Source organism: Filicampus tigris, chromosome 8, assembly GCF_054856515.1.
Source record: "Filicampus tigris isolate MCC_2025a chromosome 8, RoL_Ftig_1.0, whole genome shotgun sequence".
Classification (NCBI taxonomy): domain Eukaryota; kingdom Metazoa; phylum Chordata; class Actinopteri; order Syngnathiformes; family Syngnathidae; genus Filicampus; species Filicampus tigris.
In genome coordinates, this window is record NC_141224.1 from 8,794,399 (window position 1) to 8,821,566 (window position 27,168).

At 40.5% G+C, this 27,168-nt stretch overlaps 1 protein-coding gene across 2 annotated transcripts; it reads right to left on the reverse strand.

Annotated features, from left to right (window-relative positions):
* Positions 1–9,651: 9,651 nt before the first annotated feature.
* On the reverse strand, positions 9,652–27,063 carry LOC147143360 (neurexophilin-1). 2 transcript variants are annotated; one of them, XM_086037987.1, is made up of 4 exons: positions 26,797–27,063; positions 12,498–12,876; positions 11,185–11,552; positions 9,652–9,761 (listed from the first exon to the last, which is right to left on the reverse strand). In XM_086037987.1, exons 1-4 carry the CDS (start codon positions 26,845–26,847, stop codon positions 9,681–9,683), a joined length of 879 nt encoding a protein of 292 aa, XP_085894113.1. In that variant the 5' UTR covers positions 26,848–27,063; the 3' UTR covers positions 9,652–9,680. The 2 variants fall into 2 exon arrangements, with proteins under 2 accessions (XP_085894113.1, XP_085894114.1); XM_086037988.1 differs by lacking the exon at positions 9,652–9,761 and having other exon boundaries at positions 9,835–11,552.
* Positions 27,064–27,168: the final 105 nt, after the last annotated feature.

Below are 27,168 nucleotides of genomic sequence, written 5' to 3' on the forward strand. Positions count from 1 at the left end.
TTTAAACACATCATGTTGTCTGAATGACGGCTCGATTCTCAAAAAACTTGAACACCTGGATTACTTGTACCTGAAAGCACGAAGTATCGGTTTTCAAACGTAGCAAGTAAAAGCATAAAGTCATCAGAAAAATAAATATTCAAGTCAAGTACAGCCGCCTGAGAAATTTGTACTTGGTTGCTTCCCATCACTGTCATAATCTGACCCCAAAACCTCGTGGATTGACTTCCACCACCATGTGGAAGCCTGACATTTACGCCCATGCGATTCCTGGCAAACCGGTCGCCGGATCAGAAGCAGTCGTCACCACCAGGAGGATGCTGAGTCGATCCACTGGGCCACCAAGAAGTCGTCCGCCCCTCCCTCACCATCCACCGATGACTCCCTCGGCCCCCTTTTCCCTTCTATCGCCAGTAAACCCGGCGGAACACATTTAGATCCTGCGCAACTCCTGGGTGCCCACTCATCACTCTGCGCTGCGTTTGAAGATTACGCCGCTCAGAGACATCCTCGCCGGGCACCCGGGCGGCTTAGAGGGCCGCAATCCGTAATCCCTTACCCTTCACGGGGAATTCTCCACGCGCTGAAATACGGCGGCCTCTCACGGTTCGCGGGAACTATCGCCGCCTCGGGCCGAGATAGATGGACGACGCGTCGCGATGAATGCAGGAGGAAAGTGGAGGCCGTTAAATTTGAAAGTAACTTCCACACGGCTCAGCAATCCTGTTGGCGAGCAGCCGGTGATGTGAGGGCCTCGCTTACACGCCGACGCCAACAACGTTTAGGATGATGGAGCGGAGAAAAGGATGTACTCTTGTCCTTAAAAACACCAAAATTATTTCTCTACCAGCCTTCTTGCTGCTGACTGAAAGTCAAACATTCTCAGCCCATGTTTGAACAATGATTGGTAAGTACTTAGCAAAAACAAGTAACCTTTCACTAAGACACACTCCAGAATCGTCAGCTGGCCAATCACAGGACACCACCCATCAAAGTCAATGTTAAATTTTTGGTAAGACACTAGTATGATACTACAAATTCACACTTTCAAAACTTAATTCCAGTGAACCCCCATCCATTGCTAGGGATATGTTCCAAAGCCGCTCATTATAGGTGAAAATCTGCGAGATTGAGAGATATAAAAACATTGTAGTGTGTCATCGTGGGACGAGATCATCAATGTTATAATGTAACATCATAGCGTACCGTTTTAGTAAAAGCTCGTAGCGTAACCTCATAACATAACATTGTAGCAAAATATCTCATCTTAAAATTGCAGCATAACATAGTAGCGTACCGGTGTAGCAACAGCATAGCATGATATTGTAGCATAACATCCGAGAATATTGTAGCGTAACGTTGCATAGCATTGTAGCGGGCCATTCTAATGTGACATCATTGCATGACATTGTAGTATGACATCATAGCATACTATCGTTGCATTTAGTGTAGCAACATGGCAGAACATCGTAGCACACCAGTGGAGCGGAACATTGGAGTGTAACTTCGTAGCGTGACATCATAATGTAGTGACCTGGTGTGACCCGGTGTAAGAATTTTAACTATTATTCTAGGTAGTTATAAATATATTTAGGCAGGGGCTCATTAATTGCAAAAGGTTCGCCATTAATGTCAGATTTTGGTCATACCCTCGCTACCAGCGAGGGATCACCGCATAACAAGCTGAAACAATTAAAGACGGCGTGGCCTTTGATGAATAACGTGTGCAGGAACGAAGGTGAGCTGAGCTGACAGAGATGGACGACGACCGGCACGCTGACAACTGAGAGAAGGATGATGCCATTTTTTTGTTTTTTTTTTCGTTGTTGTAAAAAATGCATGGATGAGCGACCTTGAGCGGGGCTGGCTCGGGCCGACGCCAGCGTGATGACACGCTCTCTGTCCACGATGCCACCATGCATGCCAAACAGCCAGGGGCTAGCTTGAGTACCGCTGGATGGAGGGCCAAATCCTTACTGGTCAAGGACATTCATGTGGTAGGAGATCAACACGTCCAGCCCACGTATGGACTCGCTAAGATCAACCAGCGCTGTCCTTGACAAGCACAAGTTTCTTCAAAAACGTTTCACCAAGTCCATAAATAGTGTGACAAAGTAGTGTGACATCTTCGAGTAAGAGCATTGTGGTGGTAACATTGTAGCATAATGTTGTAATGTAGCCTTGTAGCTTCATGTTGTAGCTTAACATTGTAGCGTAACAATGTAACACAACATTGTAGCACAACACTGTAGCATCACAATCAGGTCGGTGTCACCAATGGGGGGCCGGGAGGAATCAGGTACCCCCCTTGGACCACATAAGTAGCCTGCAGGGTTGTTCTAGAAATATCTCATTAGTAATGGGACATTGTGATTTTTGACAAAAAGTGACCATTTGAAAATGTGAACATTAGCAGACATTTATAAAGATAGTGTTTGCTATTGATAATGACCTGTTTCCTGATTATTGTGAGAAATCATTCACATGATCGATGTTTTCTCATGAATGAATAGCGTTAATGATTAATAACAGCTTAAAATTCATTAGCGCAAATTCGTTTTTTCAGAAGTGTGTATCAAACTCGCAGCCCTATGCATTAATCAGTGTAGTTTAGTTCTCACAGAGTAGTTCTCACTTTAAAAAAGGTTTGGTGACCCCGACCGTTGTCGAGTAACAGTGTAATGTAACATCGTAGCATGACATGCTAGCGCGTAACACCATACAGTAGTCATAGCGTTTAAAATAAATCCCCAAAATATTCCACAACTTTGATATTCAAGCAGGGCTCCCACAATAACAGACGCCCCCCGCCACTGTTTGCTGGCAAATAAGATTAAAATTCACCTTTTGTACTAGCTCAAATCCTCCATAATCCTCATACATTAGCAGCAATCAGTACGGTAAAAAGTTGCATACACGTACGATATGATGACTGCTAAACATGACAGTTAAATACATAAATCAAAATAAGTATTTGTTTTTAAATGGAGAATGTAATCTGTTTTGAGCCCAGCTAAGCTAACATATACAGGGTACTGTCTTTCTTGTGACCACGTACGCACGCACACACACACGCCCCCCCCCCCCCCCCCCCATACACACACACACACACTTTACAGAGTGGCTGTGCTGTGTCAGCTGAGATGGGGATTAGCGTTAGCTTAGCGTCGACAGCACACAAATAGCCGGCAGGCGGACAAGTCGACAGCGCGCGTATCAAAACGCTTCAGAACGCCACGTTTGAAATGTCAGCGCTACAAAATTATTTACACTCTTTTTTTAAAAGCCTTACGGTGCTATGCTAATGCTGCTAGCAACTCAAAGCTAGCTTCAGCTCATTCCCTCCCAATGAAAAGCTATTTTGTAAAACAATAACATTGCGGCTGGTTCGGCGAGGTTATATTTTGAAGTTTTTTTGCCTAAGACATCAAATGTAGGCAGAGCATCGCATCAATAATGATCATTTCCAGAATTCTTGGAAAGATAAATTGATTAATATAAAAAGACACTTGATTTAGTTTGAGAACATCATTCTATTTATTGTTTTAGTTTTGAAGTCAATGACTGCGTCTGCCAAGGCCTGATAAATCTTTTTTTTTAATTCACATTTTTGTGCTATTTGCTGTTGTAAGTGACATTTAAAAGATTTGCGAAGCTTTCAGTTTAACTCACACTCTTCTGGCCTTATTAGTAGAATAGTAATCATCTCATTAAATGATAATGAAATTCACGTCAGCCCTCATCGCAATTCAAAATAAATATTGTTTTGAACAAACACACAAAACTAATCATAGTGGCAGCTGCTTGATGATGACATCGACTAAAACAACAACAGAAAAAGTAGACGAAGAAGAAGCATTCTTCTCAACATGTGGAGAAGGTGTGAAAGAGTCAGCCTGATAAAAATGTTGCCAAAAAGATGACACGTGTTGGAATTTCTGCCATTTATTCAATTAAAAAAAAATACGGAGGTGGCATAAGAACTCACATATTGTTGAGTACAAGTGCAGACACGTGCAAGAAAAAAAGATTGATTAAAGTAGAAGTACTCATTCAACTCCTTTACTTCATCCTTTTTTTGGTGTTACAGCAATATTGGGTATAGCAGCATACAGCAGATTGTTTAAAAAATGGTTAAAAATAACAAGAAATAAATACACTACAAAAAACAGTCATAGCCTTATATAAAAGAATAAAGTGGCATCTGTTTATGGTTTTTGTTTTTGAACAGCAGATAAAATCAGGCGTTGAGTCACTGTGCAGTAATCAAGTATTTGTACTTGGTTACTTCCCACTACCGACTAAATAAAAGCGCAAAGTGCAGTTGTAAATGTTTACGAAGAGCCTTGTTCTCTCAACAGAACATGCTGCCGCGCTTTAATGACGTTATAACGCATCTTTCCACTTTAATAAGATGTTTCATTTGTGTGTGTGTGTGCGTGCGCGCGCTTGTGTGATGTTTTCATCTCGCAGCGGGGATGCCCCCAAAGCAATTAAGATGACAAAGGTTAATGAATTCCTGCAGTTTTACCTGATATGAGTGGAGGACGCCAATTAGTTCAGCTAATTAAAAAAAAAAAAAAAAAAAACACCATTGGCAGCAAGTACACACAGCACAGTTCATTAGGTACACGGGCGAGTACGAGAGCAGCATAAAAAAATCTGCCTTAACAAAAAGTCACAAATCCACGGAAATGAAATGGTCTATCAATATTTAGTTGTATTAACAATTCTGCCATAACAAGTCGAAATGCTCTGTCTGTATCTATATCATACTGTAGAAGAATCACAAATTAGATTAGGGCTGCAATGAACAATTAGTTTAATGATCGACTAATCTGTCAAGTAGTTTGTCGATGAATTGATTAATCAGAAACAGGACATTATTTCAAATTGACAGAACAGAAAATGCACAAATGCCAATTGATTATGATTCATTTACTGCTTTAGTCTGTTAAAATGTCAGCAAAAAACTTGATCGTTGCTTTACAAAGTTAAAATACATGTTTACAAATGTCTTATTTTTGGAAAAGACACAAATATAATCAGTCTGCTTTCACGGAGGACTACAAAAATCAGCCAACGGTAGACTACAAAATCTTTACTTGGTTGTTTAATTTCACTGAGGGGTGGTGAGAATGTGAGGAAACTAGTTTTGTGAAGTGTAATTACTTTACATTGGGACAACTACAACAGCAACTTTGGCAGCATCACTTTTATTAACAAACATGGTTCCCTTTGTTCCTACAATATATTAGCTTATGCTAGCATCCGAGTCCAAGTTTGTTCACTTTCTTGGAGGTCACGGCAAAGACGATGTGCGCGATTGCGATGCCGGGCAACCGCTGACACCGGCGCAGAGGAACTTTTTTCTAATCCCGCTAAATGTCAACGCGCACCCCGCGCACCCCACCTTCCATCCACGTGCCTCTGCCAAAAGGCCAGTGCTAAGTCGTCTGTTTACTCCCACAGCTGCTGCCACTCCCATGATGCTCTCTGCCATTTCTGACACCTCCCGCCCACGCTACATTAATCAGGCAGTGAGCGTGGACCTAGGCAGGGGAAGACATCACGGATCTCAGAAAACTGAACAGGATTTCAACTTACAGTCTTGCTCTGAAGTCAGAAGGCTCAAAGTTGCACAATGACTGACTGGTACCGCGTCTGACTGAAAACTAGCACAACCAGTTGACCACTAACATGACTGTCTGACCACTAACTCAAATGAACCCTGATGTGACTCACTAACTACAAACACGGCTGAGCGTCGACATGACTGACCTTAACATGACTGACTGACCATTGAAATGGAGAATTTCAGCATATCATGCTTATTCCTTTATCCTGACATTCTAACAAGAGCTCCAACTGCTACCAAGCTGCCTATACTTAAAAAATACAAAATATTTCCCTACACCTCCTTGAAAGAACGCCTCTGTAATGATGAGAGCTAGCTGGCTAACTGCTAGCTAGCTATGAAGGAGGCAGATTGTCCCAGCCAGAGAGTATTTATGGCACCAAAAATCACCTCGAAGTCCACCTTTGTTCACGGCATGGCAAGCTATCCTAGTAAACCTTTGTAAAATAAAAAGAAAAACTTTACTGGCATACAGAACTGCAGGTTCTGCCATTGTTGCGTTATAACGACAATCTTTCTCACTATCGCTCCTGTTGTTTTCGAATGGCTGTTGTCACGTGATCGGAAATCAACTTTGGTAGACGGAATCGAGGTCACGCGAGAATATCGCAAGGCACGAGAATGAGAATCTCGTTAGAGCGAGCAGATGACAGTTTGCAAATGGCGGTAGCAATGAAGAACAACTCCATTTAAAAAAATATGGTGGCATTAAAAGAAAAAAAAAAAAAGTAAACACGATAAAATTGACATTAGCTGTACAGATTTGTGATACATATGGCATACATGTTTGAAAAGGTATTTCCACCTGTACAAATTACGCCGAAGGTGTACAACTTGACAGGTATAGAAGTGGCTGCAAAAAGGTGCTACAGTAGGCTACTCAGTAAAGTGAAAGTTTAGTCAGACTCGCCGACGGACTTAAAATTAGAGGCGGACCGGCCTATAGATGGGTACTATTTTTCCCCCCGTGAAAAGCAAATGACAGACGACAGGAGGGTGCCCAGGCTGCAGAAGGATGACGAATAATGGACGCTCAATTTTTTGTAAAATGCCCAGCTCCGCCAATAACACGATTAACTGACCACTAACATGACTGTCAGACCTATTGCATGAATAACTTCGAAAAAAGACCCAGATTTTATTCTCTTGGAAAATTCAGCCCCTAGAACCAGTTTGACTTTGCAACATGAACTTTGGAAAGCATGGCTATCAAAAGTAGACTCACAAAAAAGTCTCAAGAAGCCATGTATGAAAAGACAAAAAAAAAGTCAGCCATTTTGATTGATTTGAAGCGGCCATTTTGGAGTCAATGTGTCCATTTCCAGTATTCCTTCAAAACACTCCGCTTAATTTTACCCCACAATTGCTATCAAATTTGAAGCATGTACATGAGACATAAGGTTAACTCTGAAAATATTATTTTTTTTGTCATTGAGTGGGGCTGTAACATGATGACGAAGTTTATCCAAACTGTAATGACTCCATCTTTAATTGGATTTACCATTGAAGTGAACTTCAAAACACAACAGCGTGAAAATAAATAACAATGCCGATGATTGACAGGCTTAATCAAAGCAGCAAGTCGAAGTTGCGCTAATTGATTTTAGCGAAGCAAAAAAAAAAAAAGCCTTACAGTCAACACTGACTCATTAACATAAAATCTTTTTTAAGCAGCCTGCTTGGGGCAAAGTGGCAATTCATTTTATCACTCTGACCTTTTTCCCCCTGTCATTTGCAAAAGTTTGTCATCGTAAAGTTTGAAGAGTTTGCAGACTTGGAAAGCAAAAAATAAATAAATAAAAAAAAGTTGAAATGTGGTGCAGTGAGGTGATAATTGTCTCCCAAAGGTGCGGTCTGTCAGCGGGGTGCTTTGTCTTATTTATTGAGGTAGTCACCATCCTGCGTGGACCATTTGGACCTTTTCATCACTCCCAAGCAGGAAAGATGTGCAAGTTTAGTAGGAAATCAAAGTGAACAACTTGTTCCAGGTGGACTATTTTTCAAGAAAGAAAATGCTAAAACTTAAACCACAAAAATGTATTTTTTCTTGTTTTGCTGTCTTTTCTCGTTTCTCTATTAATGCATTTAGGTTTCCCAACCGGATGTTTTTGCCCTTTTATTATTTATATATATATTTATGTTTGCTCTCTATTGTCACCAGGTTCTCCCACCAGGTTCCAAACAATGTTGTTCTTTTGCTACTTTGACTCTCTTTGCTTTCAGTCGATCTGCTCTTAAACTGTTCACTGACTGCTGGCGTTCCAAATAAGTCAATAAAAATAATATGGCTAAACAATAAAGTAGGACACTTTGAAATAAAGTGGCTCAAAAACTTCTGCAAATGAAGCTTCGCGTATAATTTAGTAACGCAAAAAGCGTCACGCGGGTTCCATATTGGCGTTAACGAGGCTCCGCTGAGAAGACGGAAAATAAAAGTCGGCGCACATTCGTCATCCCGTCCCCATCGCTGAGGGGAGGGGAAAAAAATGCACGCAATTTATGAGCGGGCCGCTTCAAGCTTTGTTCCTCGGCGTCGTAAATTTTTTCTTTGTTGCCTCGTCCTTCAGGAGCCGCCCGGCGTCACATGAGTGGAATTGGCGAGAAGCGGCCATGTTCGTTTTCTAATTCACGTTCTCAGTCGGCATATCAGCAAGCTCATTTCCTTCCAAAAGCTTCACGTGGAGTCAAATATTAGTGTAATAACCAAGGTTTAAGAGCCATTATGCTTAATAGACAGTCAATCGCATGCTGACTATTCAGCGCCCCCTGCTGGTTGTTCACATTTTACACGACTTCACACACCACACTAGTTCCACGTACGACCACAAAGATAAATGTTTTCGTACAAAACATATCTTTCTCTTCTCCAGCAACATAAAATCAATTATTTAGATATGCACATCTAGTTTTGCCTTCGCATTTCTGGTGCATTTTGATTGTGAAGGAAAAGGCATATTTTGGGGCTTTTTCTATTGTTTAAGGGAAAGGTTCGAATTTGACAAAGTACAATAGGATAGAATGTCATAATTGTATTGGTGCTGATACAACAAATTTGGGACGCAACCCCAAGTTTGTTTTATCAAGAATAAAAAAACAACAATACAAAACCAGTTTTAAACAAGACTATATTACGCAGTGCAAACAGGTCACATTTTTTCTAGAAAAAAAGATTTTCAACACAAAAAGTCATATTAACGAAAAAAGTATATCGTTTTCGCGCAGTAATCTCATGACAGTAAAGTCAGATTATTTCTAAACAGCATGTTTTAAGTAATTCTTTTATTTCTATAAAAAAGTTTGGCTTCTTACATATTAATGCATTACTTCAAAAAATCCTTTTATATTCTTTTTATTTCCTTATTGCATGAACAGAGTTGATTTTTTAAGAATAATTTTTTTCAAAGTAATAACAGAAAAAAGTTTCTTTTTTTCTAGAAAAAAATCTATACTTTTTTCAACGAGAAAAGTCATTTTTAACGAAAAACGCGATGAAGGGAAAAAAGATCACATCTGTGCAGGATGAAAGTCTTATTATTATTAAAAATGGAGAATACAGTTGTATTTCTTCCTTTTTCAAAACAGATAATATTTTTCAATAACTTCGTTTTGATTATAGAAACACTAATCTGGCATTTTTCCAAGAAAATATTTCTGCAAAAATATTTTTGATTAAAAAATATAAGAAAAAAGTAGAGTAGAATACATGTATTTTTTGTAGATAAAGGCCTAAAAAATATAAGCTTTTCATGAAAAAAAACCATTGTTATTCTACAGAAGGTAGTATTTATTTATCTTGAATGTATTTTTTAAAGTAACATTTTACAATCAATAATTGTCTCATATGCACAAAAACAAGTAAACTTCTGTTAATATTTGAAAAGGATAAAACCTTACCTTTGATGTGTACCACTTTGGACCAAAGTTCCCCGTCCATTTTCTCCTTGATCTTGAACCCTTTATGTAAAGGTAAACACACGAAAAGGAGCAGAAAATGCAACATAATACGTACAGGGAGCGGAGAGGATGTCGTCTCGCTTGGTTTTCAATCCGATGCGTGATTCCTTTCCTTTTTTTTTTTTTCCACCTTCTTCCACAGCAGAAACGTCAGATTCCAGAAGGTCGGCTGTAGATTTGTAATCTTGGGTCAAGCACGGCAGGAAATAATCTGCTTCTCATATTCGTTTGTGTACATTTTATTCATTCACTGGATGTGATTGGTCACACACCACAGGTTAGGGGCTGCTTTAAACACATGACGCACGATAAACACATTTTTATATGTGACAGCTTGCAACATAGAAGAAGTATAGTTAACCTCTGAAAATTTGTGAAAAATTACTGATGCCCACCCAATTATAATTGCCAATATTAATAGTAGAAAGGGGAACTAAACCTACCCGCCACCCTCAAGCTTTTGTTTTTTTTGTCAACAATGCGTTATATGTGCCATTTGATGACTTTTTCTGTTTAGATCTTAGTCAGGACGCACATACAACGTATTCTTAGGAAAAACAAGCTTGACTTCCCCTTGAATCCCCCAAAACTGTGACCCCCAAAACAATTCAACATACTTCAACATTAGCTTTAAAAAAAAAACGTCTTACAGATAATTTGTTTTGGAAAAAATACAAAGACGCTGGTGTGTATGTGGCCTTTGCAAACTGTAAAAATACAGTTTACTACTTTCCTATTAGCCAGCACTTTGGCACCATCTTCTGGCATCTTCAGGCCGTTACATAAAGAGGAAAAAAAAAAAGTGCAGATAGCCGCCAAAAAAGGAGTTCATTCGCTCAGCTGATAATTGGTCCGAAAATGATTATTTCGTTATGACGAATAATGTAATGTTTGTTCATCTATCTATGCCAGAGATGTACAGTGACAGGAAGAACAATAAAATGTTCTTCCACTAAATGGCAGAAGGTATATAAGGTGATTCTCAACTGTGGTTTGGTTAAAAAAAATTAAAAAAAATGGATGTTTAAATGTTTAATTCTGTTTTGTTTTACAGTAAACCTTCAAGCAGGGGTGACAAATTAATAGCTTGACACCTCTTATTTGGAGAGTCTTTTTGTTTCCTCAATGTGATGTTATACAATAGTCTCCCATTATTATATTATTATCATTATTTTATTTTATTTTTTTTACAGCGCAAAAGTAAAAACATGTTTCATATGGTCTCCCTACAGCGCAGACCTTGAATCGTCACGAACGGGTCTGATCCGTAACTCCCATAATAAACAGCGCATGGCTGTAAATCCAAATTTCCCATCAAGCCCCACGGACTGATTGTTGGCGTCTGATTGGCGGAAACAAAACAAAACAAAGAAAAGATAAACGCTGTCTGAGTGGCGTCCGGGTATTTACATGATTCACTTGGAGGGAGTCGTCCAAGCTCCCCCGCCCCCCCCCCCCCCTTCCGAACGCCCCGTCGCCGGCCTCCAGGCCGGGCGGCAGGATGAGTCCTCTTTCCTCTTCCTCCTCCGCCGTGCCCGTCAACCGGTGGGCGTGTAGGGCGTGTCGCTGTGGTAGTTGTAGTCGGGACACACCTTCTGCACCAGCTTGTAGTCGGTGCTGTGGAAGGTGATGAAGATGCAGATGACTTTGAAGGGTTTGGAGCACAGCCAGGAGACGTGGCTCTGGGTCTGGTCCTGGGGGCAACTCTGCGACGGGTCGTGGGCGCACAGCGAGTTGCGCGTGCCGCGCTCCACCTTCTCGTACTCCACGCGGCAGTTGAACAGCTTGCTCTCCTTGCTCTCCACTGCCGTCTGCTGCTGGACACGCAGCTCCTGCTGATGGTGGCGGTGGTGGTGGTGGGGGTGGACGTGGAACTCCACCGCCTTGCCGGGCGGTACCAGCCCCACCGACACGTTGCCCTGCCCGGTGGAGTTGTGTCGGAAGTAGACGCTGAAGGTACCTGGGAATGACATGGACTTTGAGCAGTAGTGGGGAATAAAGTACAAACTCCAATTCAAGTCAAGTTTGGGATTCACTCTAAATACATTTGGGTTGAAAATAACACCATTTGGGGGGCAAAAAAGGGCCGATCCACTACTTGGGTCAATTTGACCCAACTTTACAAAAATGGGTAGTTTAGTACAAAACAACACAAGAAGGTGGGTCAAACCGACCCAATTTGTGGATTGGTCCATTTTTGACTCAAAATGTCATTTTTAACCCAACTGCTTTTAGAGTGTGTAAAATATAAATAAAAGCGGAGTACAATGATTTGCAAATGGATAAATTGGAATACACTACAAAGGCAAGATATTTTATGTTCAAAAGAGTCAGAGGATCCGCAAAGCCGAAAATCAACATTGAATGCTCGTGACCTGCAATCTTTTGGACGGCACTGCTTTACTAACCGGCATCATTGTGTAAAGGATATTGGCACGTGGGCACGGGAATACTTCACAAAATCATCCACAGTTAAGACAGTTGGTCGCTACATCTACAAATTTAGTGAAAGTTAGTTAGTTAAGTTAAAACTTTACCATGCAAAGGGAAAGCCGTATATCAGCAGCACTGTCTTCTGCGGAGCTCATCTGAGATGGACGGACACAAAGTGGAAAAGTGTGCTGTGGTCTGACGAGTCAAATATCATGCCTTTGAATTGAATATAGGTTGAAAAGGATTTGCAAGTCATTGTATTTTGTTTTTATTTACATTTCGTCTCAACTTCATTGGAATTGTGATTTTATGCGTCAAATGCTTTTTTCAAGAGGAAGGATTGGCATTTCAATTCATTTCAATGGGGGGTTTTGGGGTTGTTGTAAATTGAGTTACAAGCTTGGTCACGGAAGAAATTGAACTCTTAAGTCAAGGTACCACTGTACTTGTTCTTCACGGCCAGCTACAGTACCGTTGCCGTGGTCCACGATCTTGCCGGTGATGAGCAGGTTGAGCTTGACCGTCTTGATGTTGGAGTGGAAATCGCCCCAGCCGAACATCTTCTTGAACTTGCCCGTCTTCACGATGGGCCTCCTCTTGGCCCGGGAGCGCCCCGCCGAGGCCGAAGACACGGAGGAGTTGGCGAGCCAGGTCCACTGCTTGGAGTCCGAGTCCAAATCCTCCTCCATGTGGAAGTCCAGGTCCACCGAGGTGAAGTTGTCCTTGCCGTCCAGCGCGTGGGCCAGTAGGCGGCTGACCGACAGCGTCTGAGCCGCCTTGCTACTAGCCGACCAGTACGACTTCATTTTGGACTTGTCGCTGTTTGCTGATCTCGAGTCGGCTCCGAGCACCTGCATGACAACAATAAACAGGACCTTTCAACGTAGTTATCCAAGTCGCTGTAAACTAATGTATGTTTGTGGTCGCTTTCGGCAAGAATCCCAACATGGAAGCTGCAGCATCACGTTGTAATGGAACGTTACCCAAGGTTGTTTTTTTTATGTCTCCCTCTAAGTAATTGAAAACAATTGGATGTTTGTAAGGACTTTGAAAGTTATTTTTGGATGCGCTGTTGCAAGTAATGGACAACATTTGTGTGTTTCTGACTTTTCATGAGTATCTCAACATGGAAAATGAAGAGTTACTTTTAAACATCCTGTTCAAGTAACTGTCAACAAGAGGCGGGGGGGGGGGGGGCATGGAGGGGGGCACCATATGGATCAAGTATGGCACATATCGATTGTGTAGCCTTTGTCATGTTTATCGATACGAAACTCACAGGTGTCAAACTCAGATCTGGCCTAACACATCATTTTAAGTGACCCGTGAAAACGATTCTTGTGCATCAACTTGCATGATTCTTGATAAAATGAAACCACACACTCTAAAAACAGTTGGGTTAAAAATAACACAATTTGGGGTCAAAAATGGACTGATCAACAAGTTGGGTCTGTACATTTTCTGTATGTAATACAAATCCTCAGATATTTACACAGTAAATTGAACAACTATTATCCTTGACTTCGGATTTTAAAATGATTTATTCATCAATTTGTTGTGGGTATGTAATAATACGATGAGACAATCAAACATTTATATTGTTTCACAGTCATTATGGCCCTCCAAGAGAAACCGTAACAACAATGTGGCCAGCGTCAAAAATGAGTTTGACAGCACTCCGGTAGCTCCCCAAAGCCTCAGCTATTCAAGTTAATTAAATTCAAGAAACAACAAAGCAACAGCAACATCAAACCGATTTATACCGATTCATACTTGGTCGGCACCTCTCATAAAAGACAATTCGATATGTGTCTTGATACATGGGGTGCGATATGATTGAAGAATAGTACATTTTAAAATGTAACGATTCCATTTGGTTCAATCAAAACCGATTTTCCAATTCAAATCGATTTTTCGTTACACCTCCTGTGGCGCAGGAGCTATTGTATATTTTATAGAGGTGTCACAAAAAAACTATTTCAATCGTAAAATCGGTTTGGATTTGAGATGAGAGTACATTGAACTGAACCGAATTGTTCCACTTTAAAATTGAACCGTCCTTGAATCGTACCGCACCTCATGTATCGAGATATGCATCGAATTGTCTTTCATGAGAGGTGAGAGAAGTATGAATCGGTATAAATCGGTTTGATGTTGCTGATGCTCTGTTGTTTCTTGAATTGAATCGTCTTTTACTGAAGAGATGCACACCCCAACATTGTATTTAGAAAATAACACTTTGAATTATTTACGATTGTGTTATTGTTATTATTGTAATTATTGCCTTTAATCGTGTTTGCGCAGCACTTCCTTTCTTAAAGCTGCAGTTGTTGTGGAGTACTGTATAAATATCGATCTCACTGTCCATTGTCACTCGCTCTAAGAAGAGTCGCCACCAACGCTCACTTATGAAGCGCCCTACGTCTTGACAGTCCAAATCAAGAAATCAACAATTGTATGTTGATTATCACGTTTACCAAAATGTAAACCATTATATTCCATGTAACTGTACACAATTTGTGATTACGCGGCGGTCCCATATCGAGCACAAGTGTGACAGCAGCGTGACTTTGGAGCTTCCTCCGTCGACGCACGTTCACACCGTCCATCATCACCCGTTCCAAAAAAGAGCTGATTTCTGCCACCGACGCTTACGGAGCGCCAAACGTCTTTGGCGCGTCGTCTAAATCAAGACGGAGGGCCTCCTGGCCCCCCTCGCTCGCCCGTCGAACGTGCCCCCCGATGATGGATGAGTCATCTCCAACAATCCCGCAGATGACGGCGCCAACTATGCGACGAGACCCTCGCCGCTACGTGACAGCAGATCCATCTGAGCGTAGCCTTCGCCGTTTTTTTGTATCTTTGCCGGCCGATCAATAGAGTGAAAATAAGGTCTTCTTTCACGCGGCTGAAGTGCATTGTGTGAAGCCGTGAATGATCTTTCCCCGCGAAGGACGCGCCGGCTTTGTGCACTCGGACTTTTGGAGAAAGATGGCCTCCGGTTGTTTTTGAAGAGAACACCGTGATGGACGAGCAGATTGCCGTGGTAAAAACGTGCATAGGTCTTTTTTTTTTCTTCTTTTTTTTCTCTCCAAAGGAAGTCACCGCAGGACTTTTTGAGAGTAAAATATTTGCGCTGACAAGGTGAGATGAGGGATGAATTGGAATGTTTTGTGGCTCAGCGGCGCAGTTAAACGGCGTTAATGAAGCGCGGCTTTTGTCTAACACGCGCTGGCCGCCGTGATGTATTATCAGAAGATAAATTCAGCAGCAGGCGTCGGCCGCGACTTCCCGCTCGGGATTTATGGTCGCCATTACGCGTTGACGTAAAGCTCCTTAAGGATGGACAAGTTCAACGAAGTGGCGTCTTACAAAGTGCCGAGCAAGCAGCTGGAAAGTGGACTCTCCTTCATTTTTACATTAAAGTGACGACTCGTGTTTTCATACACACTCTATGTGCCCCCTTACAAAGTAAACATGTTCATTTGTACTAAAGGAAAAAAAACCAGGCATAGCCCTCAAGATATAATTGGCAAAAATCACAGCCAAAGATGTTCATTATAAAATAAACCTAAAGCCGTCACTTTGCTTTCTGTAGGCGTAAAAGACAGGATTATAGCTGATGACATTCAATAATTTTCAACAACAACTAGGTTGTGGTGAAATACGTCCTGTTTTATTCTTCTTTCAAAGTAAACAATTGCGCTACCACCAAGTGGTCAACTGTGTAATTACACCCAATATCAACAACAAAGTTATCAAAGCGGAAGTCAACCCAAACATATTTTTTTCAAGAATATGTTCCCAGCAGGCCCACTAGTTGAAACATGGCATCCTGATTAATTTTGTGTTTGTGGAATATGTGTTAATCCACTCGTTTTTAACCATCTCTGGGGGCTCATCTCATTTTGTCTTCTGTCGACTGAAAATGACATCACAACTGCTCACACAACGACCAATCACGGCTGACCTGTTCTCTGAATCGGAGCCGTGATTGGTCGTTGTGAGCAATTGTGCTGTCATTTTTAGTCGACAGAAGACAAAATGGCCGCCCCCAGAGATGGCTAAAAAGGAGTGTATTTTGCTGCTTAATTTATATTCCCCAAACTAAAAATTAATCAGAATGCCGTGTTCCAACTAGTGGGCCTGCTGGGAACATATTCTTGAAAAAAGAAATGTTTGGGTTGACTTCCGCTTACATTTTAGTGTACAAAAAAAAAGTGAATTGTTAATGTTTACAATTAAGATAGCTGGCACTCTGAGTTGAATTTGAAGTGTGATTGGTTAATTGGTTACATAAATACTAAGTACGTGGACCGGCACTGCTGATGGTAAAGGTATTGGGCAGATTAGATTGATATGGCAACACAGAGTCTGAAATCTGATTGGACAAAAAAAAAAATGCATGCACTGGAAGCAGTGCACCCATTAAAAACACTACCAAATGAACACGGACTGTTTGGCGTAAATACATACAATTTCTTGCAACAAAAATTAGAATTTCGGTTATATGAAGGTCAGTGCTTCTGAAAGTTTCTGCTGGCCACGACCATCCACCACTGGTAAAAAGTTGTACTTCAAATGGAGTTTGATGTCGTTTTCTATTCTGAGTCATAAAAGTGATTCCGGAAGCTTCTCAGCTAAGTGGGTTAAGTCTCAACAGAGGCGTCGCCGTCACATGAAGGGATGTCAGGAAGCTGCTTTACACATGAACACACACACGTTGGCACACACACTCACACACATACGCACACACATCCATATGCACAAGATGGCTGCCAAAAGGACTCAGAAATTGTGCGGGAGAATGCGCCAGAAAAAACAGGGATGGGATTTCTCCCGATACCGCTGTCACACCTGCGAGTTCTTCTTCTTGTGTGTCTGGACGACACGTAATTAGCTGGCGTGTAGAAGCACACCTGACAGGATTAGCGACACAATCACGCGGTGGATTAGAGCACCAACCTGTAATCCCAACTGGGAGATTAGAACGTGTGTGTGCGTGCGTGTGTGAGTGTGTGTGCCTCAAGGTGATTGTGTGGTGCTGTTTAAAGGTCAGCAGTCACACTGAGATGACTTTGCCAGGCCTGGGGAGATATCGATCGCTTAGGTTTAATGATGCCGCAGTGGTTCCTCCTGGCCAGCGGGGGCAGTAAGCAAAAGTGCAAAAGTGTTTATTGTAAATAGAAGTTGATATAGCGCAGATTTTCAAGTTATCCTGTTCAAAAAAAGAAAAAAAAAATTACACTAAGCGGGTAAATCAAATTTAGAGTTGAGTACCATGCGTGCAGTACCACATTGTGCCACAACATGCCAGGCAGCACTGAGTTGTACTGGAAGAGATGCAGTGTAAATAACAGCTACAATAACAGTGTTTTAAAGTACTGTAGCAGTGTTTCAAAGTTTAAATTATTTTTGTAGCTCTCTCCACAACCAAACTGACACAGGCGGTTCTTGGGAACGGCCGTTGTTTGCTTTCGCATCCTTAACATCTTTTTTAGCAAAAAGTAGTTTATCGAAGTATACTAGAAGTAAACTGTTTTTGTACTAAAATGGAGGCAGTATATTTGTAGTGTACTTTTTAAATACGTCATTTTCTAAACTTCACAGAAGTATGCTTAATATACTGAAGCTTGGCTTGTACTGAAAAGTGTACACCAAAGTCTAAGATAAACTTATATGGAAGCTTCAAGTATACACATTCCTTCTGTAAAGTATACAGACAAATGTAAGGCTATAAGTACATTAATACTAAGAATTACATATATATGAAACCATATCATCGCTGTCCTGTGAAAAACACTTATGTCCATTCTTGCCCCAATTTAAAAATTTTTATGTGAAGGGAGTTTCTGCATTACAGATATCCTATTAACGTGAACATAATTATTAGAAAAAAAAAAAGAAAATTGGACATGCATGTTTTTCACAGGACAGCGACGATATACTTCTTTATGCCACAAAGTGCTAATACTTAGCCTTGTCAGTATTGTTCCAATGACAGAAAAGGAAATATGCTTGCATTCAGTGTAGAAGTTTAGGTGTTTTTCACGACTGACAAGCTACAAACAGCATGAAGCCAGCACACTATGTGAGTGAGCAATCACATTTTCTAGATAATTTTTTAAAATTTTTATTCTGAGTCTCGCCTTGTTTTTTCCTCGAGCACATCAGGATTATGAAGTTAGGTTCAGCAAAAAGTGTATTTTTTTCTGAAATGTTATAAATTGCAACGCATGGTGAAATCTGTATTGGGCAAGCTTTTATTGGTCAAAACTAAAAAAAAAAAAAAAAAAATGTCCTGGGGGAAAAAAGTGAAGACATTTTTTTAAATCAGTGTCAAAAATAGGTTTTGGGACACATAAAGCCGTCTTTGATTAAAATTTGCAGTTTACCAGTGTAATTCTAAGAGTGTTTTAGTACATTTAGATGTGTTTGAAGCATGTGGGTTGGGTGAACTATTAAAAAAAGTTTTTTATATGGTCTGTCAAGATCGTGGATATTCATCTATCGGAAATGTATCCTCTGCAATAAACAGTTTATCATTTGGAATTTTTGAAAAATGCTTCTAAAGCGGCCCAAAAATTCAAATATCACAGCACTTTTGGACAATGCATATCACAAAGCATAAATGTATGCCAATATGAATGAAAACAGTTTATAATAAATTCTAAAATTGCTGAATGTTGTCTAGTATTTGTGTATTGGATATGTGCCTTTAAGAGGTGTGGCCTCGAGAGTCAGGAAATGGAATTGTGTTAGCAAGTTACAGCAGTTCCTTGTGAGTGTTGTCATTTTGCATTTTTGGGTTGTGCCATTAAACGTCTGCCACTAAGATTTTTTGGGGCTCCTCAACAACGGTTTTAGGAATTGTACTCACCCATTTTACACTTCTAAAAATAATTTTTGAAAATTTATGAGGCTCATCACCTTCGCGTGACGCCTTTATCAGTAGCACCGATTTCTAAAATTGTTTGAACTATTAACAGTGTTTTATGAAGGTGACAGTCTGCCTGTGGAAAAGATGATTTGTCAAAATTTTGCAGGAGTTCATGCCAAAAGTCATGAAGCGCCTTGTTAGCAGTTGTGAGTCGTGAGGGTGTACGTGAAGGCTAGAAAAAGTTGTTTTATCGGGCAAAAGCGACAAAGACGAGTGGCGGAAATAATATTGATGGTGACAGCGGGAAACATCATCAGTTATCCGCCAGGAGACTCGCAAACGATCATCTGTCACACAAACGACCTCAAAGAGCAACACCACGTGGCAGGCATTCATGATGCCGAGGCACACATTTGCAAAGCAACAAAAAAGAGGATTTGACATGAACACAATAACGTATTTGATTGAATGTGTTCCAATTTAACCAGTTCTGATATGTCAATCAAGTGTAACGGTCCTTTAAAGAAGGAAATTCTTTTTCATTCTTCTTGTTAACCAACTCATTCAATTAAACATTTAAATGTATGCAAATACTTTATAGAATTATTTTACCTGTCAATGAACTCAATCCTGTGCTGTATTTACTTTGCCTTTAAAATTTGAAATGTATACATACACTGTATTTTACATCTATATTTTTTTAAAGTTGTGTTAACCAACAGTCGGTGTAAACTTTGGATTTAAAATCTTTATCATTTTTTCTTGTGTTAACTAGTAGCCCAGTTGCATAAATCTGGTATTTGGATGTATGCAAAGTTAAAAAAAAAAAATTAAATAAATATGTATTTATTATATTTTTGCTGATTAAACAAAGAGCACGCTACATTAAGCCATCTGTAAACATTAGTTTAAACAGTGAATGAGTGCAATGATGTTCATTAGTTTTATCGTAACGCATTCTGTGTTTAGCTTTGCTTTTGAGTCCTCTCTCTCTCTTTTTTTAATTGCATTTTTCACACACTGTAAAAAAAAAAAGAAAGAAAAAAAAAGTCAATGTCCCTTCCAATAAAAAGTGTCGTTATCACTGCAATGGAACATTTTATTGCTCAAGGCTTGGACACTTCATTTGCATTTACATTTAACGCAGTCCCGTTTACCACCAGAAAGTCTATTTAAGGAGGCTTTAATAATATTCCAGGTCTTTCCAGTCGTGTGGCGGCATCCCGGGCGGGCGGGACAAGAGCAGATAACACACACGCACGCACGTACGCACACACACACGCACGCACACCAGTCCTCATAGCTTGTTGGACAAACTCAACGCTATCTACGCGCTGCCGAGCCGGGAGATAACACACGTACGCCGCCCGCCGCGCTTTCAAGATAAACAAGTAGCGCCACATTCTATGCCGACCCCCTACACACACACACACACACACACGAAGGAACACACGCGCGCGCCCCATCTTGGATAGAAGTACTGGGATGCACAAGACAGAGTGTGCGTGTCACTTTTCATTGGCCTCAAATGCCGCAGTGCACGTGTGTGCGAATTGAAATATGCGTGAATGGAGCACTGATAGCAGGCAAACTTCATTGGTTGCTGCTATAGTTACTGACTATTAAATGCAGTACGTATACGATATTTATACTACCGTATAAATAGTGTGTTTACATCACATCTGGCAAATGTTTGATTGGATTGAAGATTGGATGCTCAATGGGGAGGCGTAATGAAATGAATAGATAAGTCTGTCATAGATTTACATACTGAAATTCAAATATACACAGTGAACTACAAACCCTGCAAAATCGCAGTTTTGAGCGGCCATTTTTTTGGGAGGTGGGGGGGGGGATTTTTTTTTCAGTCCACAGGAAAGTCTGAATTTAGAGTTGTGCGCCTGTATTGTATTCAGTGTATGTTGTGCGACAGCAAGAAAAAGAGGTAGGTCCCCTACTAAACTCCAGGAATAGTCCAGGAATAGCTTGTCTATGGTGTTTCACCTTTTATGTTAGCATTAAGCTAGTATACGTCAATTAGATGAAATGATATGGTTTGGTTCAACATTTTGGTGTTTAAATATGCACTGCTTAGTGTTTAACTCATTCACTGCCAGACATATTCAAACCCTCTTTTACCTTAATGTTTGATTTATAAAAAAAAAAAAAAAAAATATATATATATATATAAATAAGTTCCTGGGATTGAATGGCTAGACTGTGAAAAGACAAATAAATACGTCAATGGCAGTGAATGAGTTAAGTCTATTTTGAGTTCCACAAAGGGTTTAGGCCAGGGGCTTCCATTTAGAGTTTTGGGTCCCAACAAAGGGTTTCCAGACTTGCACGAGGGTTTTAGCCTGCTCGACTAAGGTTTTGGGGACTTCCATTAAAGGTTTTCATTCACAACTCAACTCAACTCAACTCAATTGTATTTATAGAGCCCTTTAAAACAACCAGGGGTTTGGTGCCCATGTAAAGTTTTAGAACTCCTAAAAAGGTTTTAGGACTTCGACCAAGGCTTTGAGGTGTTCCAGTTTTAGGACATCAAATGTTTTAGGGCTCCTACTAAGGCTAAGGCTTTGGGGAGTTCCATAAAGGTTTTAGGGTCTACCATTAAAATATTAGGACTCCTAGTAAGGTTTAAGAGAGTTCCACCATGGTTTTAGGACCCCAAATAATGCTTTAGAACTCCTACTAAGGCTTTGGGAAAATCCATCAAGATTTTAACGTCAATGTTTGTGTCCCCCACTAAGTTTTTAAGACTTCTACTCCTGCTTTCGTGTGTTCCAGAATGGTTTAGTGGCTTCCATTAAGGGTTGGGGACTCCTACAAAGGTGATAGGACTCCTCGTAATGCTGTAGGACTTACTGTAGCTACTAAAATTTTGGAGAATTCTATCAATGTTTTGACTCATAAGACTTTAGAACGCCAACTAACGCTTAAGTTTTGAAGGCTTCCATTAAGGGTTTAGGTCCATCTGCTAAGGTTTAAGTACTTCTACTATTTTTTTTTTCCCAGATTTCCACTAGGTTTCTAAGGGCTTCGAGGGCCCAACTAAGTGTTTGGGTGTAGCTGTTGTATCAAAGTGCTACCCGAGGGCGTCAGAGATGATGACAAATCAGAGTGTCAGGAAATCACAGGTGGACGTGCCTTATCTCCAGAGGAGTCGGCGCCACAATTACCAGCGTGACCTCACACTCATGATATGTTAGAGGAACCGGTTTGAAGACGAGGACCAAGAAACTAGCCTGCACTTTCTAAGGTAGCCACAGGAGAAAATGCATAATCAGACTTTTTCCACGCTAGCTTCAAAGAGGTTTGTGAGGTTCCCGTGGGGAAAACACGAGAGCATGTGAACATAGACGTGTTACGATCTGTGTTATGCAGTGGCAGGCGGCACCTCGGACTTCGCAAAGCACTTCTTGATGGCACTGTTGCCATGTCGCAATTGAGAAAAACAAAATGTCAGGTTCACACCAGGTGAGACATTAGTAAACAATGTACACAATGAGGAGAGAAGACACTCTACAACAATATAGTCTTTTTACTTGCAAGGAGAGCGCAGGGAAGTGTACGATTACTAAAACCCTCTGCCCGGCTCCCGAGCCTCCTCTCTTTTTATTTTCTTCGGAGTCCCTGATTACAAAGGTGTTCCAGCTCTATCGGAAAGGGGAGCGAAAGCAGCTGGAACACTATGCACTTGTTTTGTCTCTGTGTGTGTGAACTATTAGCATACATATGTGGAAGCAAAGCACATCAAGCAAGTTGGGTGTAGATTTGGAAAAAGCTAAAGCTAAACCCACAAGCTAATAAAGCTAACAGGCCTTGTCCACAAGAATCCAACAAATGAATAATAAAATACATTATTATTCTTACATTCCCCCCTGTTTTTATATAATATAAAGCCAAACCTACAAAGCTAACAAGCTTAATTATGAAAAATCCAACACATGAATAATAAAATACATTATTATTCTTACATTCCCCCGTTTTTATATAATATAAAGCTAAACCTACAAAGCTAACAAGCTTAATCATGAAAAATCTAACACATGAATCAGTATATACATCATTCTTCTTACATTCCCCTCTCTTTTTCTTACATTTCCACAGTCCATTGTTATTGTTTTATTCCGTCCCAAGGACTCAGCGTCTTACCGCAGGATGCTCTTTGACAAGAGCATCGTTCCTATTTTGCGGCTGCGTCCTACTCACATTCCACTTTCTTCACAAGCAACTTCGACTCGCACGATTAAAAGAAGTTTATAATGCTGAAAAAAATACCTTGGAATAATTATAAGAGTAAATATGGTATAACCTACGAACAATTATTCTATCAAAAACAAATATATTTACCCCTCTTACTTCTTATGAAAGCAAAATATTCACCCTCAGAAGCACCATTAATCCGTATTCATAGTCACCTAAATCTGGAAACGAATCAGCCATGTACAATGTACGCAATCATCATCATCATCATCATCACCTCTAATGCCACAATCCAGTAAAGAAAGAAACATAAATTCTGTCCAAAAATGAAAGAAACCAGCACCCAACTGTGCCACGTACTTAATCTGTAGCAGTTCTTTTTTTAACCACAGCAACCTGGTGACCCGTTTGTTGTTATCTTTAACACATGTGTATGGGTAGTTTTGACCCCTTTTTGGATCAAAATCTTGACCCAATGTGCTGGGTCAAATCACAGACCCAACATGATTGGTATAAATAACCCAGCACTGGCTCGGTCGCCAAGTGCATCTTGTGCCATGTGCAGGCATTTACAAACCTTTTTGGGGTGGGTGTCAATTACTCGCAGATTTTCGCTATTTGCGGCAGGACTCGGTCCCCATCCTCTGCAAAAAGCTGCTGAACACTATATTTAAAGTTACACGGGCCAGCACTGATTCTGAAGGCCCTGGGCGGATTACATTGACTTTGTAACTCAAAGAGTCTGAAATCTGATTGGAGCAAAAAAATCTAACATACATGTACTGGAAGCAATGCAGTAAAAAAAAAAAAAAAAAAAACTAAATGAAAAGATTAGACTTTTGCGAATTATTGGTCCCTGCTTCTGACAGTTTTGAGGCCAGGCGAGAAAGCCTAGCTGGCCCTGACTACTCACCACTTGTTCTTCAGGAGTTTAGGATTCAGCAATTAATGAATTTCTTTGCGGCGGTGTACAGCATTAAAGGGGGGGCGGTGGCATGTTTGGTTGGGGGGTTTGGGTAAATGATTAGCGAGTTTAGCCAGCTGTGAAATTGAGTTTATGCTTTTCAAGACGGCAAATTCAATTGGATAATGGGAATGAAGTTGTAGAGAATAATTAATAGTAATTGACTTCTTTCCATCACTATGCAAATTAAACACTGATAACGCCGCGGGAGCTTTTTAAGTGAAGTTTTTACGCGGATTACTGCCGCTGTTCTCCGCCGATTGCTTTGTTGACGCGTTCATCAGAGCAGGCGGGACGGCGGGATGGCGAGGTTAGCGGCTCACGCAGGATTAAAGCAATTGGCTTGTCACAAACCGGCAAGACGGACACTTTATTTATTTATTTATTTTTTTAAACTTACCACTGCTGTTTCCTTTTTTTTCCCCAACAAAACTCAAAATCCTTCAATGACACTGATGGAAAATGTTTACTGTACAATTTTATTGATTTGTTTCAGTATTTATTTATTGGAATTGTTTTTACCACTGACTACAGTAATGAGCGTTGAATATGTTTGGGATTGAGGCGGATAGTTCCTGTTTTGATTAAATATGATGACCAAGTCAGTCAAGGCCTTCTTTCTGGCATAAAAGAAAACAATGACCACGGATTCCCCACTGAGAGTTTAGGTCCCGCAACGTTTTGTACTTTCACAATGGTTTTAGCACTTCTATTTAGGATTTAGGACTTCTAGTAAGATTTTAAGAACTTCCATTAAAAATTCTTGGAGAGTTCCGGTCTTCCAGTAAATGTTTGGGTGTAACAGTTGTGAAAATCCATCGACATCGAGTTGTGTATAAGAGGTTCATCACTTTCACAAAGGTTTTAAGTTCCTGACTGACCAGTTTTGGTATACTGAGGATTTAGAAATGACTGAAGGCTCAGTTACTCAGCCACGAGACAAAGATTGCATCTCGCACTGATCGTTTATGTTCCCCACTAAGGTTTAGTGCTTCCTTTTAGATTTTAGGCGCTCCCATTACGATTGCCGGTCCCCGTTTAAGCGTTTGGGTGTAACAGTACTGAAACTCTATCGACGTCACCGTATTCGAGTCGAAGGAGTTCATAACTTTCATGAAGGTTTTGGTCCCCGACTGAGGGTTTTTGTTGTCCTACATATACCGATATGATCGAAGGTTAAGGATTTTTTCTTCTTCCATAAAAGGTCTCTACTAAAGTTTTATTACTTCTTTTAAGGGTTACGATACTGACATTCTCTCAGGGTTGATGTCGATATTTCAACCAGTCGCTAAAGTTGAAGGAGTTCCTTTATTGGTATAGGACACTCTCAATTCTGAGTTTCAGGGCTTCTACTGTGGATTTAGTGGCTTGCATTGAGGGATGAAGCAAGCATTTCACAAAGGTTTGTGGTCGCCAAGTGAGAGTTTTGGTTTCTCAAGAGGTCAGGGTTCTTAGTTACTGAGAGATTAGGCTCCCCAACCTGTGAGGATTGTAGTAGTTCAATTCAAGGTTTATGTCTACTACTAAGGTTTTTAGGACTTCCACGAATGATAGAAAAACTTCCAATAAAGGTCTTAGATCTACCATTGACTCTTAATCAGGGTTTAGGTTTTAGTAGGCCTATTTCCATTTGGGTTTAGGACCTTTGTTTAGTGTTTAACCAAACAAAGCATGCATTCAAGATGTGAGGTGTCGTTTGACTCTGTTAGTGTTACCTTACTGAAGCACTTCAAAGCTAAATGCTGAGATAAGCATTTGGTACGGGAGAATGACATGTTGGAGCTTTATAACAGTGTCCAAAATATGAAGGCTTGCTAATCATTAATTAACATCAAAGTTATCACAGCTGTCTCAGCATTAGCCTCAGGAAAAAGACGACACACAGGACCTTTTTATATAAACTTGATTATTTGGAGTATGCTTTGTTTTAACTCAATTAAAATAAATGTTATCAAAGCTAACTTACTTAGCGTTAGCCTTGGACCGCATTGGAACTTTAATGATGTCAGAAAACTCTTGATTAATTCAAATCCACCAAAATAATTGAAGTTAAAATCAAATTTATACCAGCGATCATAGCTTTTGCTTTGGGAAAAAAAAAAAAAAAAACTACACAATGTCCGAAATGTGATTATTTCAAGTCCAATTAGTTGTTATTATTTTTATTATTACTGATAGTTTTGCATTAGCTTCCGGAAAACTACACATTCGCCCTTAAATGCTGCCAGAAACTCGATTATTTTAATTACTATTTCCTCGATTAAAATGTTATTTATCACAGCTATCTTAGCATTAGCCTCAGAAAAAAAAATCTTCAATTAAAACAAATATGATCACAGGTATCTTAGCACTAGTTGTGAGAAAAACTTCACATTTGACCTTTAAGTGTGCCCAAAACGATCATTTCAAGTCTAATCTGTTTCTCAATGCGACCGTTTTTCAATGTGACAATTTTTTCTCGATTATTAAAATGTTGATGCATTTATCAATTTAAATCAAAGTTATCACAGCTAGCTTTTAGAAAACTACACACTGGAGCAGCTTTGGGAAAGCTACACACTGGAGCAGCTTTGAGAAAACTACACACTGGAGCAGACCACATTGATTATTTCAAGTCTAATCTTGTATGCAGCGGGACTCTGTTCGAAGCAAAATTTTGCCAAAAGATGACAACCAATGTGAGAAAATCTGAGTTAATCCGCGGGAGTTGCTCACCAGAGAGATGATTGACAGCAGCAGAGCCCAGCAGCACCATGTGGTCGGCATGTTTGGACCACCGAGCGTCTCGCCTGGCTTCAGCACAGCCGTCGTCCTCTCTGATGTGGGGGAAAAAAAAAAGCCCCCCTAAAATCTCTTGCTGACCCAACTTGAAATAAAGTGCAGGGCCGGAGTTAGGGGGGAGGGGGCGTCCCGATGTCGAATGATGATGATGATGAGGGTCTTCTCGGTAGGGGGTAGGATGGATGTTGTGTTCAGGGGGCAACGCTGCGCTATTTGTACATGAGAGCGTCAGTGTGGAGGGGATGCTTTATACTCGCACGCAGGGATGCAGGATGGGAGTTGGAGGGCTTGGAGTTGGGGTGGAGG

What these genes read in the sequence shown, in the direction of transcription:
- LOC147143360 (XM_086037987.1), bottom strand. Translation starts at nt 26,847, where the DNA reads ATGCCGACCACATGGTGCTGCTGGGCTCTGCTGCTGTCAATCATCTCT. An exon ending in TGCTGTCAATCATCTCTCTG is followed by an intron (nt 12,877 to 26,796) that starts GTGAGCAACTCC and finishes GTTGTCATGCAG; the next exon opens with GTGCTCGGAGCCGACTCGAG. An exon ending in ACTACAAGCTGGTGCAGAAG is followed by an intron (nt 9,762 to 11,184) that starts GTGTGTCCCGAC and finishes ACAAATCTACAG; the next exon opens with CCGACCTTCTGGAATCTGAC.